Source organism: Heptranchias perlo, chromosome 30 (assembly GCF_035084215.1).
Source record: "Heptranchias perlo isolate sHepPer1 chromosome 30, sHepPer1.hap1, whole genome shotgun sequence".
Classification (NCBI taxonomy): domain Eukaryota; kingdom Metazoa; phylum Chordata; class Chondrichthyes; order Hexanchiformes; family Hexanchidae; genus Heptranchias; species Heptranchias perlo.
Genome location: NC_090354.1, coordinates 26,643,565 through 26,662,522, shown reverse-complemented (window position 1 = coordinate 26,662,522; position 18,958 = coordinate 26,643,565). Strand labels below are relative to the sequence as shown.

The following is an 18,958-nucleotide window of genomic DNA, read 5'->3' as shown; positions in this document are numbered from 1 at the left end:
TATGCAGCGACCCCTACTGGAAATAGACGTGTGGATGTCAGGTGAGGACTGGACCAGGTTCAACTGCAATACCTGCCACCCCCCACCCCATCAATTAGCCTGCAACACTTGCCATTTAGTGTCACACCTCAACAGTAGATATGAGGTTCAGGGGGGCAGGGAGGAAAGAATGACCACCAGCATCTGTGGAACGAAAACCCAAATAGGGAATCAAAACTTCAGGAGAGATGGGGCAAAAAGGGAAAGTATAGTCACTAGTATGGTTTTAGTTGCTCAAAATAATTGCAGTTTTAATACATTTTTGATGTACAATTTTAGTATGAATTATAAGTTTGTCACAGTTTTTGTTAAATCCCTGTTAACTTCATTCTAGTTGATGAGAACTACATTGATAGTCATAGTTTTTCAATTAAGTCTGTAAAACTCCAGACTGTATTTTTACCATAAGGGGACAGAACGACTTCAGTAAGCAGGTAATGATCACTGGGCAGCTTGAACTTTTCACCCTGACCCAAACAGGAATGTGGTACAATCCAGTCAGAAGCAGAGAGAGAAAACAAATTAACTACAAGTTCAATGTCAGGTTTAAGAAGTCACACTCCACTTTGAACAAACCTTCTGTAATGCAATCTCCACTATTAAATAATTCACGAGAGCCATGTTGAACAAGATGTTTAAACATTTTCTATTTAGATCAGAAATACTTCATCCAAGTGCAGTGTGCACCTATAGGGTAAAACACAACAGCAGAAACAAGCAGGGAGTTTCACCCACTAAGCTCAGACCTGAACAACAGATGAGGTTCCCCAGAAATTATTTTGTACAACTCTTATTGAAAGATAATATACTACCAAAACCATTATTTCTCAACCCCTTGCAATTTTCTCTCAATTCTCCTAACCCTCACCCTCCAGTACCTCACTCACCAAGTGAGCTTGGGCCTCAAGTGTTGGCAGACTGTGTGACCACTGAAGGGATCACAATCAATGGCAATCCAGCCTTGACCAGATGTCTGCATATGCATGTTCCATCAGGAGTCAGAATTCCAGATGATAGCACCTCAGATGCTGACCTGGCTGAGAACATAAAAACATAAGAAATAGGAGCAAGAGCAGGCCATACGGCCCCTCAAGTCTGCTCCACTATTCAATAAGAACATGGATGATCTTCGATCTCATCTCTACTTTCCCACCCGATCCCCATTTCCCTTGATTCCCGTAGATTCTAAAAATCTATCAATCTCAGCCTTGAATATATTCAATGAGTGAGCTCCACAGCCCTCTGGGGTAGAGAATTTCAAAGATTCACAACCCTCTGAATGAAGACATTTTTCCTCATCTCGGTCCTAAATGGCCGATCCCTTACCTTGAGTCCATGACCCCCAGTTCTAGACTCACCAACCAGGGGAAACAACCTCTCAGCATCTACCCTGTCAAGCCCCCTCATAAATCTATATGTTTCAATGCGATCACCTCTCATTCTCCTAAACGCTAGAGAATATAGGCCCATTCTACACAATCTCTCCTCATAGGACAACCCTCATCCCAGGAATCAATGAAATTAGTTAACTCAATAGAGGCAGAAATTGTACCCATGTCCATCAATCTATTCAGTGAGTGAAACCAGCCAATGGGAAGATAAAAGCAGCCACAAACAGCTAAAACCAGTGTATCCATAACATCTAGTGACTGCAACAGTGTTTTGAGTGCTTGACAATCACTTGCAATTGCATATTCAGGAGATCAAGATGACATTGAGTACAAGGCTACTATTTTCAGTAAATTAGGTTATTTGTCTGACTTGTTCATAATTGTATTATTTTTTAAAAACAGTGCAAGTTGGAGAAACATGCAGCAATTGATAAAAATTCTAGAACCCAGTACTTGTTTTGCAGAAATGTAACTGCAGCCTGACATTTAGTCACTCTACCAAATGTTCCCGTAAGCAAGCGTACTGCTGTCTTAAAAAGGTACATAGACTCTTACAGCCCATCGTGCCTGTGCTCGCTCTTTGACAGAGCTATCCAATTAGTCCCACTCATTTCCCGTCACACACACGCACAGCTTCCAGCACCCTTTCAAGCAATACATTCCAGAGCATCACAATTCAGTGCACTGGTGCGAAGCTCGACTTCCCACTACCCATTGCACCAATGCTTAAAAATATGCATTCTATTGTTCCAATTGACATGGTGGGACAGCCATTAAAGTGTGTGTAGAATGCTTTGTGCAGTTACTTGGAGTAATGCCAAAAGTTAACCACAACTTTCTCTGTTAACCATATGGAATGTCCATTTATTCCTGGTTAAGACAGCATCAAATCAACTCCTGTGCAGGAGTATACCCAATCCACAAAACCACACATCATTGCTCCATACTGGGGAAAAATGTTTTTTTTTAAAAAAAATCACTGTTGAACTATGTGCTTCAAAAGCTTATGCAGTTAGTGCTGTGATATCATTCACTTCGTGTGAGAAAGGGCTCTTAATTTTTAAATCAGTTACAAAATGCCTGTCTTAAGTAATGGTCATTTATAAATGTTAAATTACTAACAGGGTATGGTAATACAGTGGTTATGCTACTGGATGAGTAATCCAGGGGCCCAGACTAATAATCCAGTGAATGTAAGTTCAAAAAATAAATAATTCTGGAAATCAAAGGCTGGTACCAGTAAAGGTGACCATGAAGCGGTCATAAAAACCCAACTGGTTCACTGCTGTCCTTACCCAGTCTGCCCTATATGTGACTCCAGCCTCTCAAACCTAGTTGACTCTTAATTGCCCTCTGAAGTAGCCTAGCAGGTTGTACCAAAATTGCTGGAAGGGCACTCGCTGTGACCTAGGCAATGAATAAAGACACGACTACGACACACCCAGTCCAGTCAACCCTATAAAGTCCTCTACATTAACATCTGGGGACTGGTGCCAAAGTTAGGTGAGCTGTCTCAGACTACTCAAGCAACAGTTCGACATACTAATACAGAATCATCAGCCAACGTCCCAGACTCCTGCATCGCCATGCCTGGGTGCGTCCTCATCGTTGACTCCGGATCCCATGAAGTCTCAGCTTCAGGTCAAATATGAGCAAAGAAATCGCCTGCTCATTACCACCTACTGATTACCACCTACTGCCTTCCCTCAGTTGATGAATCAGTACTCTTCCCTGTTGACCACCACTTGGAGGAAGCACCAGAGGGTAGCAAAGGCACAGAATGTATTCTGGGTGGGGGACTTCAATGTCCATCACCAAGAGTGGCTCGACAGTACCATCACTGACCAAGTCCTGAAGGACACAGCTCCCAGCTGGGCTTGCAGCAGATGATGAGAGCGCCAACATGAAGGAATAATCTATTTCATCTCGACCTCTCCAATCTACTTGTCGCAGACGCATCTGCTCATGACAGTATTGGTCGGAGTGATCACTGCACAGTCCACATGAAGACTCAAGTCCCATCTTCACACTGAGGACGCCCTCCATCGTATCATGTGGCACTACCCCCATACTAAGCAAGATAGATAAAGTACAGATTTATCAGCTCAAAACTAGGCCATCAGCAGCAAAATTGTATTCCACCACACAATCTGTAACCTCATGACCCGGCATATCCCTCACTCCATCATCAAGCCAGATGACCAACCCTGGTTCAATGAGTACAGCAGAGCATGCTGGAAAGCAGCACCAGATGTATCTGAAAATGAAGTGCAACACAGGGCTACATGCATGCTAAACAGAAGCAGTATGCTATAAGACAGAGCTAAGTGATCCCACAACCAACGGATCACATCAAAGCTCTGCAGTCCTGTCACATCCAGTCGCGAATGGTGTTGGACAATTAAACAACTAACAGGAAGAGGCAGCTCCACGAACATCCCCATCCTCAAAGATGGCAGAGCCCAGCAGGCAAGTGCAGAAGACGAGGTTGAAGCGTTCATAACCATCTTCAGCCAGAAGTGCCGAGTGGATGATCCTTCTTCGCCTCCTCCTGACGTTCCCAAAAATCACAGATACCAGTCTTCAGCCAATTCGATTCCCTCCACATGACATCAAGAAATGGCTTAGCACACTGGACACAGCAACGGCTATAGGCCCCAACAATATCCTGACTGTAGTGCTGAAACCTGTGTTCCAGAACGAGCTGTGCCATTAGCCAAGCTGTTCCAGTACAGCTACAACACTGGCATCTGCCTGGCAATGTGGAAAATCACCCAGGTAAATCATGCCCACAAAAAACAGGTCAAATCCAACCTGGCCAATTATCACTCCCAATCAGCAGCAGTGATGGCCAGAGTGGTCTGTCCTATCAAGTGGTCAATCATCTACTTACTGATGCTCAGTTTGGGTTCTGCCAGAATCACTGCTTCAGACATCACCACCGCCTTGGTCCAAAAATGGGCACAAGACCTGAATTCGAGAAGGGAGGAGAGTGTGACTGCCCTTGACATCAAGGCAGCATTTGACAAAGTGTGGCACCAAGGAGTCTTAGTAAAACTGAAAGTCAATGCGGATCAGGGGAAAACTCTCCAGTGGCTGGAGTCATATGTAACACAAAGGAAGTTGGTTGTGGTCAGTGGAGGACAATCATCTCAGCCAAAGGATTTCCTCAGGGCAGTGTCCTAGGCCCAACTGTCTTGGGCTGCTTCAATAACTTCTAGCATTGGTAGCTGGACAGCAATCAGCAGTGGGAACCCTGACATATTTTCCCTTCCTGGGCCTACTTTTGCACTCCAATGAAGTCCTCGCTGAGATCAGCTAAATCAAATACCAGAGATCAAACAAGAGACCTTCTTAGTCTGTGTGGCTCAAGCAACTGAGCCATCAAGTGAGCACTTTGAGGTGGTTTTTGATGGAATATTCAAAGATAATGGCATTGTAGGTTTTTAATCTAATTATTCCTTGAATCAACAGGATGTTAACTTAACATTCCGTTCTGAACATCCCTTCAACACCTGATCAGTCAGGTTTCAACATAAAGTTGGATTTTTGAGGCACAAAGATATTTTTTTGTAAATTATCACGATATAAGCTTTAAAAGAGCCAAAATTTCAAAGGATCAACTAGAGATAGGTGATAGAAAGATACTGAAATCAAAATCAATGGGCTGGAGCAAGCAGTCTCTCATCTGAAGCCCAAGGTGCGTTTCATCCTTGAAATACTGCAACTTGTTATTCTTCAAATTGTACACCAGAGCCTGCAGGGATCATGGAATATAGCTTCCAGTAATTTCTGGGGTTTTTTTTGCTAACAGAAGATATCATGCTGTAAAGCAACTGCCTCACAGGGAAAGAGCCAAAAAGATTTAAACTGCAGTGATACAGGCTTTCATTTTGATACATTCTGATGCCAAGAACAGCCTGACCTATTTACAACAGTTTCTAAGCAATAAGATTGATATTTTATTTGGGGGTGGGGGGGGGGGGGGGGGGAAGAGGAAGAGAATGAGAAGAAATACCTTACAAGAAGGGATTGAGATAATCATGCTTACAGGCCAGATGCAAAAACTTAATTACAAAAAGGAGTAGATTTGACCATCACTCCTCTAACAGGACTGGCCATAGTCAACCAAAAAGAGTGATTGAGTCAATGACGTGCCCCTCACATCACTGGCACCACCTAATAACCGGATACAGCTTTAAGATACAGTAGGAAAATGTAATTTCACTCAACACAAGGCAATAAAGTGCTGGGGGAGAACAGCTGCGAAAGGACAGGCAAAGAGACGAGACCATTACTTGGGCCAGTCAATGAACCCTCATTGTTGGGCTGAAGGGTACAGGATCCATTGTTGTTGCACACAGGCCAGCGCTGTCAGCCAGTCTTGGAGTAGAGGGTCCGGCAGGTTTCACTACATTTAATCACAGCAGATAAAGGAGAAGCACAAAACACCTGCAGCTGCCACATTTAACATTTATCACTGCTCATCACCGTGATGGCTCGCAAAGTCATTTTTAATTACAGTTTACCATGACATGACAGATCAAACTCCCAGCTATAAAAGTGGACAGTAGTATCCTATTGCAAAGCACATCAATCTCAGCACTGTGAACTGGATTTTCACTGCGCAGTTGAACAGACTGCCAGAAACCACAACTGCAGTGGGATTAAGGCACTTGCTGCACATAATGTAATTTGCCACTTGGTGGCCTCCACTCAATCTCTGCTCAATCCTGGATCGCTGTTTTGTTTTTCCATTTCGAAACCAGTGCTTTTTTCCTGTTTAAAAACGAATCTGTACTGTCTTGAAGCACATTGGGATTTAAGTTTTTTTTAAAACTATATGCATTTATTGACTGCTGTTAACGTATAAGAATGTCCCCAGATGTTTCACAAGGGATGTCGAACCAAAGACGGAACAATGAGGAAGGCCCAAAAGGGGCCTGTAAGGATCAGATAAAGATCATTAATCAAAACATCTATCTCGAGTCCACGAGCTTATATTCAAAGTGCAGAATAAGGATTACTCTGAACCCAACAGGTCCGAGGTAGATAAAGGCACAGCTGCAGGCCGAGGGGGGCCAAGGGGGGATTTATAAACAAGAATGAGAACTTAAAACTTGAGGTACTGGGGAAACAGGGCCAATGTAGGTCAGCAAGGATAGGGGTGACAGACAAGCAGGACTTGGTGAAATAAGACGCGGCAGCAGAGTTTTGGATGAGCTGAAATTTAGAGGGTGGAGGCTGGGATAATGGTCAGGAGAGCACTGGAGCAGACGAGACTCGAGGTGACAAAGAGCACGATTGAGGATTTCAGCAGCTGGGGTAGGAGCAAAGGCAAAAACAAGCTATACTTGTGATGGAGAGGATATAAGGTGGGGGCTGAACAGAGACACAAGGTTGCAAACAGTTTGGTTCAGCCTGGGCCCATGGTGAGGGAAGAGGCTGGAGTCAGTGTTAAGGAGCAGAATACGACGGCTTTAGGCTTCCTAATGTTTTCATGCAGCAAGTTACAGCTTATCCAAGCCGACATACCGAATATAAGCAGTCCAATAGCACAGAGGCAATGGAGGGTTCAAGAGAGGTACAACTGGGTGTGAGCAGTGTACATGTGGAAGTCTGCAGATAATGTCACAAAAGGTGAACATATAGATGAGGAAGAGGAGCAGGCCAAAGATGGATCCTTGGGGAATTCCTGAAGTGACTGCAGGAAGATATCATTGACAGATGCTCTGGCTACAACTGGATAACGAAGAGAGGAAGCAAGTGACAGCAGTCCAAAGCTGGACAAGAGGAGACTGTTGTGTTAGGAGTGTGATTGACTACATGAAAGACTACAAAAGGGGTCAAGAAAGGAGTAATGGTGCACCATAGTCAGAGAATGTTGTTGGTTAGGGCCATTTCAATACAAAGGGGCAAAGGCTTGATTGGAGGGATTCAAACATGGAGCTGCAGGAGATGTGGGAACAGATCTGGGAGGTAACAGCACATTCAAAGCTGTTATGGGCACGATATAAATGTGATTGAGCACTTGGGCAGCAACAATCTACATGCAGGCCGACAGACCAAGTGTTCGCTGTTCCACATGGAGTGCATCACCTGACAACTACATTTGCAGACCTTCCAGAAGAAGTCACTAAACAATTCGTAGGAATCCCAGCTGGTTTCCTCTCTCCTGCCCCTTAGCCGCAGGGGAGCAAAGGTCAACTGTAGTACTCAGCTGAAACCTGGCTGAAAGCAGCTAACCCAACACCTGGAACTGAAGCTGGTACCTTCTGGTCCATATGCCTGTATATTACCCACCAGATCATCAAGCACAACTGACTTGGTTCAGCATTGTTTTCTTCATATTTGGCAGCACACATCTTGTTCAGAATTATGCGTTCAATCAGATCAACGGCATTGCTGTGCTCCCAGGACAATACAGTTCCACACCAGAAGCACCGCCATCATTCATAAGTCGAGGACAGGGTATGTCAAGATAGTTGTCTCAGGCTCATGAACTGTTATTTTTGTACAGATTGATTGATGGAGTCACCATTTCTTGATACAATGCACTAAGCTCAGGGGGCCAGCGAGCTCCTAGATAGTCATCAATGCTGCCTGAGACAACACATTTAATGTGCATATGTAGCATAAGGAACCCCCTCCACATATTTTAAGGGGGTGGGGGGGAAATGCAGTATTCAATGAAACAGACCAAAAGCTAATGACAAACAAAGAAATGGCAACTGGGAGTGCAAGATTACTGAAAACTTTAGGAGCACAAAAACTCAATGGTGCTCTGGAAATTATGGTATTTGAACATCTGCCAGTCCGACAGCAGAGCTCAACATCTTTCAACAGATGTGCGCTGACAGGTACATTAACAGTATAAAGGGCACAGCTGGCCTGGGAAAATAACCAGGCTTCTATTTTGCCACAGCTGTAAACTTCCACTTTTCTGGGTCAATGCGACACTAACACCGCCGCATTATGAAGCAAGTTCAAAAAGATGTTATATGTCCCTGTAAAATCGAGAGACAATTAACTCGCACTGCAGCAGATCAAAGCAGTCAGCTGTAGAACGTGTTATTCTGGAGCAGACTGCTGCAGGAATGAAGGCAGAACAAAAATATCCACCCCCACCTTTACCGCAAGTTGGGCTTGCAATCTGTCCAGCTTCAATAATTGATCAAAATCTCTCAAACTCGATGTGCCATGTCCATCCCTACAATGCGCTTTATGCTGAGCCAAAAATTGTCTGGCATCTAATTTACGTTTAGATTCACGTTGTTAAAATAACTCCGATCCATCCTTGGATGCTGATAAACATTCCCATACTAATGCAACAATTTTCCCTCATTTATCTACACATGTCAAGGACTTTATGGGCATCAAAAGACATAGAAAAATTACAAAAGCTGGAAATCTGAACACAGAAACAAACAATGCTAGAAATACACAGCAGGTTAATCAGCACATACAAAGAAATAAGACAAGTTATTGCTTTGGGTGTAGACCCTTTATCAGAACCAAAGAAGCGAACACACCCAAAACTTCAGAACCCATCTACAAATGCCGACTGACCGCAGCATGGTTCTAGCATTCTCTGCTCTTGGGCATTATCCTGTATTAACAGCCTCATTTGTCCGAGGTACTATTGGTTCCCTGTTCTCCAGCATATTGGTTGCATGCCCAGAGCTTCAAACCCCTCCACAGCCTCAACCCTCCTTACTCGAGTGGTCTCCTACAAATATATGACCCAGCTCACATCTTCTGCCTCTTTGACTCTGGCTTACAAATCATTGCCCACTCCCTTCATGGCATATCCTTGGTCATTGTGCCCCTAAATCACTACCTCATCACTTCCTTCAAGAGCCTCTTCAATGCCAGTCTGGCCATGTGTACACCACTTCCTCCCCTTTGTTCATTTCTCATTCCTGCACAATGGCGCCTCTTGTTTTTTTTTTTTACAAACAGCGACACATGCTCGTCCGTGAGGGATGCTGTAAAATTTAAGTGGCACTTTTATGCTCTCTTTCCTCCCTCCTCTCCGTCACATAAAACACCAGACATGGAGTTTAAATGCCTTCTTTTCCTCCTTCTGCAGTTTCCCACCCACCCCTTCACAAGATGTAACAGGTCCAGGTTTCACCCAAGGCAGAGGGCCAGCAGTTGCTTCCACAGGGTCCTTCAACAGACCAGCACCAACAACTTCTGCATCTTTGGGTGAACAGTCAGCCAAGTACAGAGGCTGAAAGCTAGGATGCATTTTTTTGTTGGGAGAGAAAAGGAGCAATGGGGAGAAAAAGGAATACATTAACTTTTTCATTAAATAACTAAGCATTACACAAGGTTTTCATTTGCAAGAATCAGACTGGTTTGGCATCAGTAAAATTCTGGGGAATAAGAAAGTTTATGTGCAACGCAAAGACTGAGATAACAGGTAATTTAAACTACATTGAGGTCTGTCCAGCAGACACTTATCCATTTGATTAAATGTTAAATCAAGAAATGAGAAATCAGACTTCAACACTGATTAATATGTTGAGTAAGCAGATTTGAGTACCTAATGATTAAATGGAGCTCAAGGCAAATAGATCTCAATTTCCTAATGCAATTAAATATTCAACAGCATCTCCATACACAGCCAGATAGGCCAAGAGCTTCAGACTGCGTCGATGGAACACTTGGCCATTCAGGAGAGCCTTTTGACAGTTCAGGAGCATGCCTGAATTCCTTGAATCTAACCTCAATGATTTAGGGGAGGGAATACAGTAGCTGCAATCTCACTGCGGAAAGTTAGACTGCAGATGGAGGGACTGCAGATAAAGTTAATATTTATAGCATCTCTGCTCCCTAACCATCACAGTGCATTGGGTGAATGGCTGAGCAATGCATCTGATTCAGCATTCAGGCTAGAAAAGGAACCAGGTTCAGTCCCTGGTTTGTGCTGAGTTAGCTGATCTCAACCCAGGCAGCACTACAAGTACTTCAATTGATCCAGAGGTGCCCCTCGACTGGAAGAAAAGCAACCAAGGTGCCCATCATACAAGTATCAAGCCGAGTTTCCATGCCCCTCCCCAGTCAAATAGCTTGCGAACTTTCATCAAGAATTACAAAGAACAGCCACTTGGATGAAATAGCAGAGGATTGCAGCCACCTGCAAACTGCACTCCTCTAACTTGTACTTGGTTCTATGTTATAGAAATCTCAATACTATCAACAGCAGCAGGCTAGTCACAAAAATAACCTAGCACAGAGACCCTTCTACAACGTCACACACCATTGCACAGACAAGTAACAGCAAGTCAAGTGGAAATCAAAATTTGCCTAGAATTTCCATTGACAAAAAAAATCCCTGGATCAGTTATTTTGATGGCAATGAACCTGCAGCTGATATCTGAGCCCCACGAGGCCCAAAATGCCAGTTCACTAGAGGCTACACACAGATTAAAAATCAAGTTTTCACAGCCGTGCGTGCATGAGACTACAAAATGTAGCACTGAGCCCTGGAAGGTCCCAGTGTTTGGTTCCCAGTCTGCGCCGAGGTAACTGATCTCAATCAGGGCGATACTGGGAGCACTATTACGTACGGAAAGGTCACCAAGAAGAGGAAAAAAATATATATATTCTTGAATAAAGCACAAGGTAGGAGGTGAAGCTCAATTTCCCAGTCCCTGAGTAGTTATCAACTGAAATCTCTATCCCCTCCCTATCCTACTTAGAAAAATTGGAACAGGAGAAAATGGAACAAAAATGGGCCATGAGGCTGCTCTGCCGTTTTTGTTAAAATAGATCAAAGATCCACTGTTAATTCCAATTTCATGTCTTTTCTCCAAAGCTCTAATACCTTGCATCCCCAAGAAAATCTCTCCTTATTAAAAAAAGTCAATTGATCATGGCCTACCGAGCCACTTCTAACGCTTGTAAAAGATTGATGCCCACCAGACATTGTACAGACGTAATATTTTCATCAAGCTCAACAAGTCAGAAATATGGGTTTTTTTCCCCCCCCCCTTCTATTTTTGATCATGCACTTCACAGGTCCCCTGGGCAGAGTGAAAGTTTCATGATCTGAAACATCTTCATTCAGGCTGACAGTGGTATTTCTATGAAAAACATCACCAGCCGTGCAGTGGACGGGAAGTGGGGGGTGGGGGGGGGGGGGGGGGGGGGGGGGGGGGGGGGAGTAAAATTCTCTCAATCTTAAGACGTGCACATCTGTACTGAAGCAGTTACCACACAGTTTACAACACCTCAGCTACGCAGAGATCGGCACAAGATGGCTACTCCTATCCACCTTTAGGAATGAAACATGATAATAAAGGGAATTGAGACACAATACAAGCGTACCTCAGTTACAACATTTGGGGTTATTAACAATTGAGTACTCCTCTCTAAGTGCACAGATATTACTTGATGCAAAGCCAGTCCCTCTCCACTCAGAACAAACAGCTTCAGCAACGGACTGAACGCTGCAGTCACACGGACTGCAGAGGTTTAAGGTGACGGCTCATCACCACCTTCTCAAGGGCAATTAGGGATGGCCTTGCCAGCAACGCCCACATCCCATGAACGAATTTTTAAAAACTTAAGAGCTAAAGCTATAGTTCCCTTTGAAATTCATCCTTAAAAACACTACAATATGCATTAATGTCCTACTCCAGAACATTCACTAGTATTTTTGGTTAGTGAAGGAGACAGAATATGGGCAGACCGATCTGATATTAGATCCCACCTACAATTCACTACACAGCGAATTCAATCTCAGAAAAGCTGTCAAGTGAAGTAGTATCCACTGAGTTACCCAAAATACATGAACTACCCAGTGCAATTACACAGCAGTGGATAGTTTTGAGCAAGAAAGAGCACAGTGCATGGCAACACCATTAAATATTAACACCATGGATAGTGGAATTGGATAGAAGGGAAGGGGAAAAAGTGGAAACACAAGTCAAATCTGGCCAGTGTTGTTCCTCTTTAATGCATCTGAATTTCTCCCATTCGTACACATTCCAGCAACATGCATTTTTTTTTTATTTGTTCATGGGATGTGGGAGTCACTGGCGAGGCCAGCATTTATTGCCCATCCCTAATTGCCCTTGAGAAGGTGGTGGTGAGCCGCCGCATTGAACCGCTGCAGTCGGTGTGGTGAAGGTTCTCCCACAGTGCTGTTAAGGAAGGGACTGCCAGGATTTTGACCCAGCGACAATGAAGGAACAGCGATATATTCCAAGTCGGGATGGTGTGTGACTTGGAGGGGAACGTGCAGGTGGAGTTGTTCCCATGTGCCTGCTGCCCTTGCCCTTGTCCTTCTAGGTGGTAGAGGTCGCAGGTTTTGGAGGTGCTGTCGAAGAAGCCTTGGCAATTTGCTGCAGTGCATCCTGTGGATGGTACACACTGCAGCCACGATGCGCCGGTGAAGGGAGTGAATGTTTAGGGTGGTGGATGGGGTGCCAATCAAGTGGGCTGCTTTGTCCTGGATGGTGTCGAGCTTCTTGAGCGTTGTTGGAGCTGCACTCATCCAGGCAAGTGGAGAGTATTCCATCACACTCCTGACTTGTGCCTTGTAGATGGTGGAAAGGCTTTGGGGAGTCAGGAGGTGAGTCACTCGCCACAGAATACCCAGCCTCTGACCTGCTCTTGTAGCCACAGTATTTATATGGCTGGTCCAGTTAAGTTTCTGGTCAATGGTGACTCCCAGGGCATTGATGGTGGGGGATTCGGCGATAGTAATGCTGTTGAATGTCAAGGGGAGGTGGTTCGACTCTCATTGGAGATGGTCATTGCCTGGCACAAATGTTACTTGTCTGACACACAAGACAGCTAACTAGCTCCCAAGTATTTAAGGAGGGTGCAAGTGTGGCCCAGGGTAATTCACTCAATCTTTACTCTGTACAGTGCAAGCTCATGTCCTGCGCTGGCTGCTTGGCCTGGATGTTAGCTCCAAAATATAAAGAATTGGGAATAAAAACAAAAGGCTGCATACGTACAGCACATTAGTCAACACCAAGAGAAAAGATTTAATGCTTTCGGACTGAGAACCTTTTTCGGAACCGAACAGGAAGGCATGCAAGTCTTGACACAGGGCTGAGCAATACAAAGAGCAGAAGAAAAATGACAGATCAGACTATTTTTCCCAGCCCTGAGGGGGGAGGGGAGGGGGTGTCACCACGCTGTGTATTTGCAACATTTTCTTTATTTCTGATATCCATAACTTGAGAACGATCAGGCCTGAATCTGTTTGAACTCATTCACCAAAATAATTTGATGACGCACTGTTAGAAAGAAGCCCTCCTTTAAACTCTGATCACAATACAAGTTGCCCCATTGTTTCACCAGTTTTGTACTCAAAATGCACATAAGACACAGAACAATGAAACAGAGCAAGATTCTGAGATAAAAGCCACTCAATGGTAACAACAACACCAATGCAGTATCACGTCTGGTTGGTACTGAAGTTAACCTAATGTATTGATCGTCTTAAGCACAGTTTAAACTGCAAAAATAAATCAAGCCCCTCCCAACTTACAAAGATGGCAAAAGATCAGGGTAAAAAGCACCTTCCTTTGTTCCTCCCATTGTCCCTCCCAAAGAGTTCACATCACTAAACGTGCACAAGGATGCAATTTGTATAGTAACTAGTTTTCTATCAGCCAATTATCATCCTTCTCTTCCATTCTTACAAAAAGGATATGTCGTAATTGGAAGGTTCAGAATCAGGACCGTGGAGAGCGCCAGCTCTAATACACAGTTAGAGGCTGGTGAGATCATCTCCAATTACTCAGCACGATGCACTGAACTTGTGTGCCGCAGTGACATATCTATTACCTTCACATTACAACAAGATTATTTTCAACATTTACGAAGTTGCAGTCATGCTCAATATCTGCACCGTTTATCAGCCTTCCAAATCATTTTAGAATAAATAGGTTTGGTTCTCAAAAGGCATACACTACTCATTTTCCGACCGTGACTGCAAGGGAGAATGCAAATAATGCAAGCAGGCTAGTCCAATATTTAACTACAGGTTGTAGAATAGAAATGAAAAACCAATACATAGCCATTAACTAATGAATGAAGCATTTTTCTTAAGATTCTACCCTTTGTTTTGCATCCAGAGGCAAGAACACAAAAGCAATCTCAGTGCACTGATCAGCACATTAACCTTCCTAGTTTATGAACTGGTAGCCAGTGTTAGATGCAGCCAGACTACACAATGCAGACAGGACACAGCTACCAATGGTGGGGCAGAGAGGAATGCACGAGAGTCCAGAGTCAGAGGAACAGAGTTCAGAGTGAGCCGGGTTGTCAGGCTGTAGGAGGTTACAGAGAGATAAGGATGGGTGAGGCCATGAAGGGATTTAAATATAACATACACCTGGACACTGGGCAAGGGTACGACTGGGATCCAATGCAATTCCCCACAGTCAAATAGCTTAACAGTCACTGCTGAAGATCACATAAGAAAAATCACCACTTGGTAGAGGTACCAGAGGAACCGTTCCCAATCTAGGAATCAACAGCTCTTTAGGTAAAAGAAAACTGATATTTAAAAACAGGAGAATGTATTTCATTTTTTCAATGCCATAGTTGCATGACTTTTCTAAAATCTCATTTACATAACTTCACTGTCTTGCCAAGAGCCCAGCCACATTAATTTGTCACAGGCCTGCTCTTTATTGAGCAGCAGAGATACCAGGCAACTGGGTCATAACGGGCTGAATAAAAATGCTTCTCAAGAGAGTAGGTCGGAGTGAAAATAAAAAGAAATTAACCCAAATTCTCCCTGGAGATATTTACACTGGGATTATATAGTTGTATTGTAAATCTGGAATCAGGCCCTGACATAGCTGGGAGGAGGGGTGGTTTGAGATCACCTGGAAAGGGCAATTGTTAACTTCTGTTACACTGACACCACAGTGTAAATCCAGTGCACCATCAAGTCAGGTGTAATCGTGCCCAGGAGGTCCACTGAACTTCTTGGGCACATTTTACACATACCTGCAATGAATTTACATGCCAAGACAGTGCAGCTACCACCACTGGCACTATCTAAACATTGCACACTTAATTGCTGGGAAAAGTGCTCTGCACGTGCATGTAAACACACAGGAACAGAACACTCTCCTATGCAGAATTCAAATTTCAACCAAGCAGCGAAAGCAAGGTGTGTACCCCAAACTCCTATTACTGATTTCAGACTGGGAACTGCAACTTCAGATTGTTTGTTCGGTTTGGCATGCACAACTTTTTTTGGGGGGGGGGGGGGGGGGGGGGGGGAAGAGTCGATAAAAAGGTGAGAATCAGTACTTGACCTATTCAAAAAAAAGTGATCATGGATCGCAGACCTTGACCTTTAGCTGCCCAGCGACCCCCACACCTTAAAACTTTGGCCGTTACTTACCCTTAAATATCTTGTCCTTGTTTCCCAAAATGAATTGTTATTATTAAAGCACAAACAACTGTACCATGTGATAATTATTTTTATTCAGATTGGCACCATGTTAGCAGTGTTACGACAGGCCTGCAGATAGCAATTGCAGCAAGAAGTCACACCATTAAACTGCCTTACTAAATCCAGTGTTTCTTCACATTATTTTCCAGTGTAAAAAGTTGTAGCCAATTAGCACTTATTAAAATCATTTGCATCCAATTTAAATCAAGGTGACTATCACAATTATTCTTGTAGAATTAATAAAAGGATACCAATGCCTTTGCTTAATTGTGATGTGGTGAGGAAGGAGGAAGCCTCCGAAAGCTTGTGAATTTCAAATAAAATTGCTGGACTATAACTTGGTGTTGTGAAATTGTTTACAATTTGCTTAATTGTGGCTAGAAGCCACGGTATGCCTCTGCCACCCTTAAACGTGGTGGGGGGGGCGAGGAGGGAGGAGGGGAAGCACACAAACTCAGCACTATTGTACTGAATGATGCAGATAACAATCTATTTAAATGAAACCACAATTTCTGAATGGTGCATTAACATTTGAGTAGAGTTGGCTGGGGGGAGGGGGGAGTTCCACTATACAGGACAAGCCGACACAAGGAATATAGTGCAAATAAGATGAATGCAGTGTTGCCTGAACTTTGAGGACCACAATTCTAGAGTTCAGGGGCTACGTGACCATTCAACATCCCGCTCTGGAAGGTCACCTCTCAGTTGCCTCTTTTCAAGGTTGAAAAGCCCAGGTTCCTCCAGTCACTCCTCTGACACCAATGATCTATCTAGTGGCTCTTTCCTGAATCACTTCAAGAATTTTGTACATGTCTTTGTGATCAGAAATAGAAACAATACTTAAGGTGTGGTTGGACCAGAGGACTGTAAACAGTTAGAGTACAATTTCCTCCAACTTGGACTCTACTACCTCTGGCTGGGTAATACAGCATTCTGTTTGCTGTAGAACAACAATTCTACAAAAAACCCTAGACCTCTCAAGTTTCTCAAAATATTTTGGTGTTGAAATAGTTATCAACTTATTCTGTAGTTGCGAAGCTGCCTTCTTAGATTCAACTGCATCTCCCAATTTAGTACCACCCGTGAATTTGACCAGTTGCATTGAGCTTCTGAATCCAAATCATGAATGTTAATTACAAACAGAAATCCCTGGGGCACCTCACTGAGCACTGGCCCTACCCAACCTAATTCCCATGACAAGTATCTGCTGCTTCCTACCCATTTTTAAAATTCCATTCCCAGATTTTATCCTGAATTACCACCACTCTTAAGATTCAATAGTAGCCTTTCATAGAGAACCATCAAATGCTTTTTGGAAGATGAAGTGGTAGGGCTTCCCACAGCCCAGTTGGGACATCAGTTCCTCAAAGAGAATTAAGGAGGTTGGTCGGTATGTAAAACTGTAGAATGCTGCATATTCCAACCTTCTCACTTTGGGTCCATAAAGATTACTCCTTTATTGCACCACAATGCATTTTCACCATTGTACGCTTCCCTAAATGGGAGCAAAGGAACTGGGGAGGGCTCAGTAACCTCTCCCATATTTCCAGGAATGCTTCTCACTGAAGTAAACCCATGTATTGATTGAGGATTTGCCATCACACTCAACCTGGGTGCAGATTTTTTTTTTTTTAAACTGCTTAGATGCAACAAATTATGCATTTACTAAATCTCAATGAGAAGTTCCTTCAGACATGTCTTTTCCTCAAATATCACGACCAGCCATTTTCTGTTAACAGTCCATTTCTTTGTTCTCTTGAAGAGGATGCCCCTTGGAGCTCCTCCTCTACTTCCTGCCACTCCATGCCTTATTTTGTCCACTTCCTGTTAAACCAATCTTTTCGATGTTCTTCTTGGAAGGTGGGCTCCTCACAATAATCACTGTGTACGTCAGTATTATATAGCTGAGTTAGTGTTGTATCTGATGTGACATTCTGCTCATATCTTCCCACGCTTTGTAAACTGTGCTCGCACTATAAACATTAAATATAAATGCAAGTTTATATTTCTGCAATTGTTCCTTCATGTTATTGGAAAAATTTAAGTAAAAAGGAAACGTACCTTCGACTTCCTGGCCAATGGAGAGCTCCACCCATTTTCTCTGCAAGGAAAATAGAAACGGTTAATGTAACAGCACTGCTTCAATAAATTCATTTTTTTTAAAAAAGAATTATTTTTAAAAATTGATGAATAATAAGGACATCCAGAATAGAAATTTGAGGACCAAGAATGACGAGTCATGCACCACATTTTTGACTAAAATTTAGTCATCTGTCTTGGAAAATATCTTACACAAAGATACAAGAATAACCACTTTGTTATGACTCAAATAATACAGATACTTGCTTTGAGAAGTGCACCTAGTCCTGATAACACTATTCTAATATTACAAAAATCCTTTCCTTGGCTGCCTGACCTTCACATTTTGAGCAAGGATCGTAACTGTTGTGTGCACTTGGGTATAGTGAAACGTTATCAAGACTCTTAAGGTTATTGTAATGTTACATAGTAAGCGGTCGAATAATATGACAGCACATCACCCCCCCCACCACTGAATTTGCCCGATTTCAGGTTGTTGACTGCAGAGGTACGAAGAAAGTAACTGTCTATATACTCCGAAAAAAGGAGTTGGATCCCATCGTTCTTTTCCAAAAGATCACAGCCATCCCAGAAAAGAGCTGGTGAGCTATGCAGTGAGTCAGCAAAGCTGGACATTGGTATCAGTTTGTTCTACAATCAAACCAAGACAGAGTCTTACATGTTGTATTGAAGGCGCCAGAGACCAATGCTATGTGGAGTTATACAGATTGGATATTGTACACTACTGAGGAGTTAACAAAATTGTTTGAAGGCTGCAAAATATGACATTTACTATTTTCAGTACTTTGGCTAAATAATGGGTAATAACTGAGTGAGCCAGCTAATGAAGAGCAAAGCAATAATCCTCATTCAGCTGTGACCTAAAATTAGGAAGTATTTGAACAGCCAAAACTATACTGGAGGCCAAAACAAAAGCACGAGCTAAGCAAAACAGCCAAAGAGTGAGGCATTAGAGTGAGGAAAGCTGGCTGACCATCCAGGTACT

At 43.3% G+C, this 18,958-nt stretch overlaps 1 protein-coding gene across 2 annotated transcripts in view; it reads right to left on the bottom strand.

Annotated features, from left to right (window-relative positions):
- The window catches only part of LOC137300014 (vesicle-fusing ATPase), a 218,961-nt gene that overhangs the window by 152,694 nt on the left and 47,309 nt on the right, over positions 1–18,958 (bottom strand). For both annotated transcript variants that reach the window (XM_067969099.1, XM_067969100.1), the window contains exon 4: positions 17,935–17,974. In XM_067969099.1, coding sequence (XP_067825200.1) covers positions 17,935–17,974 — 40 coding nt within the window. The remainder of the gene's footprint in view (positions 1–17,934; positions 17,975–18,958) is intronic.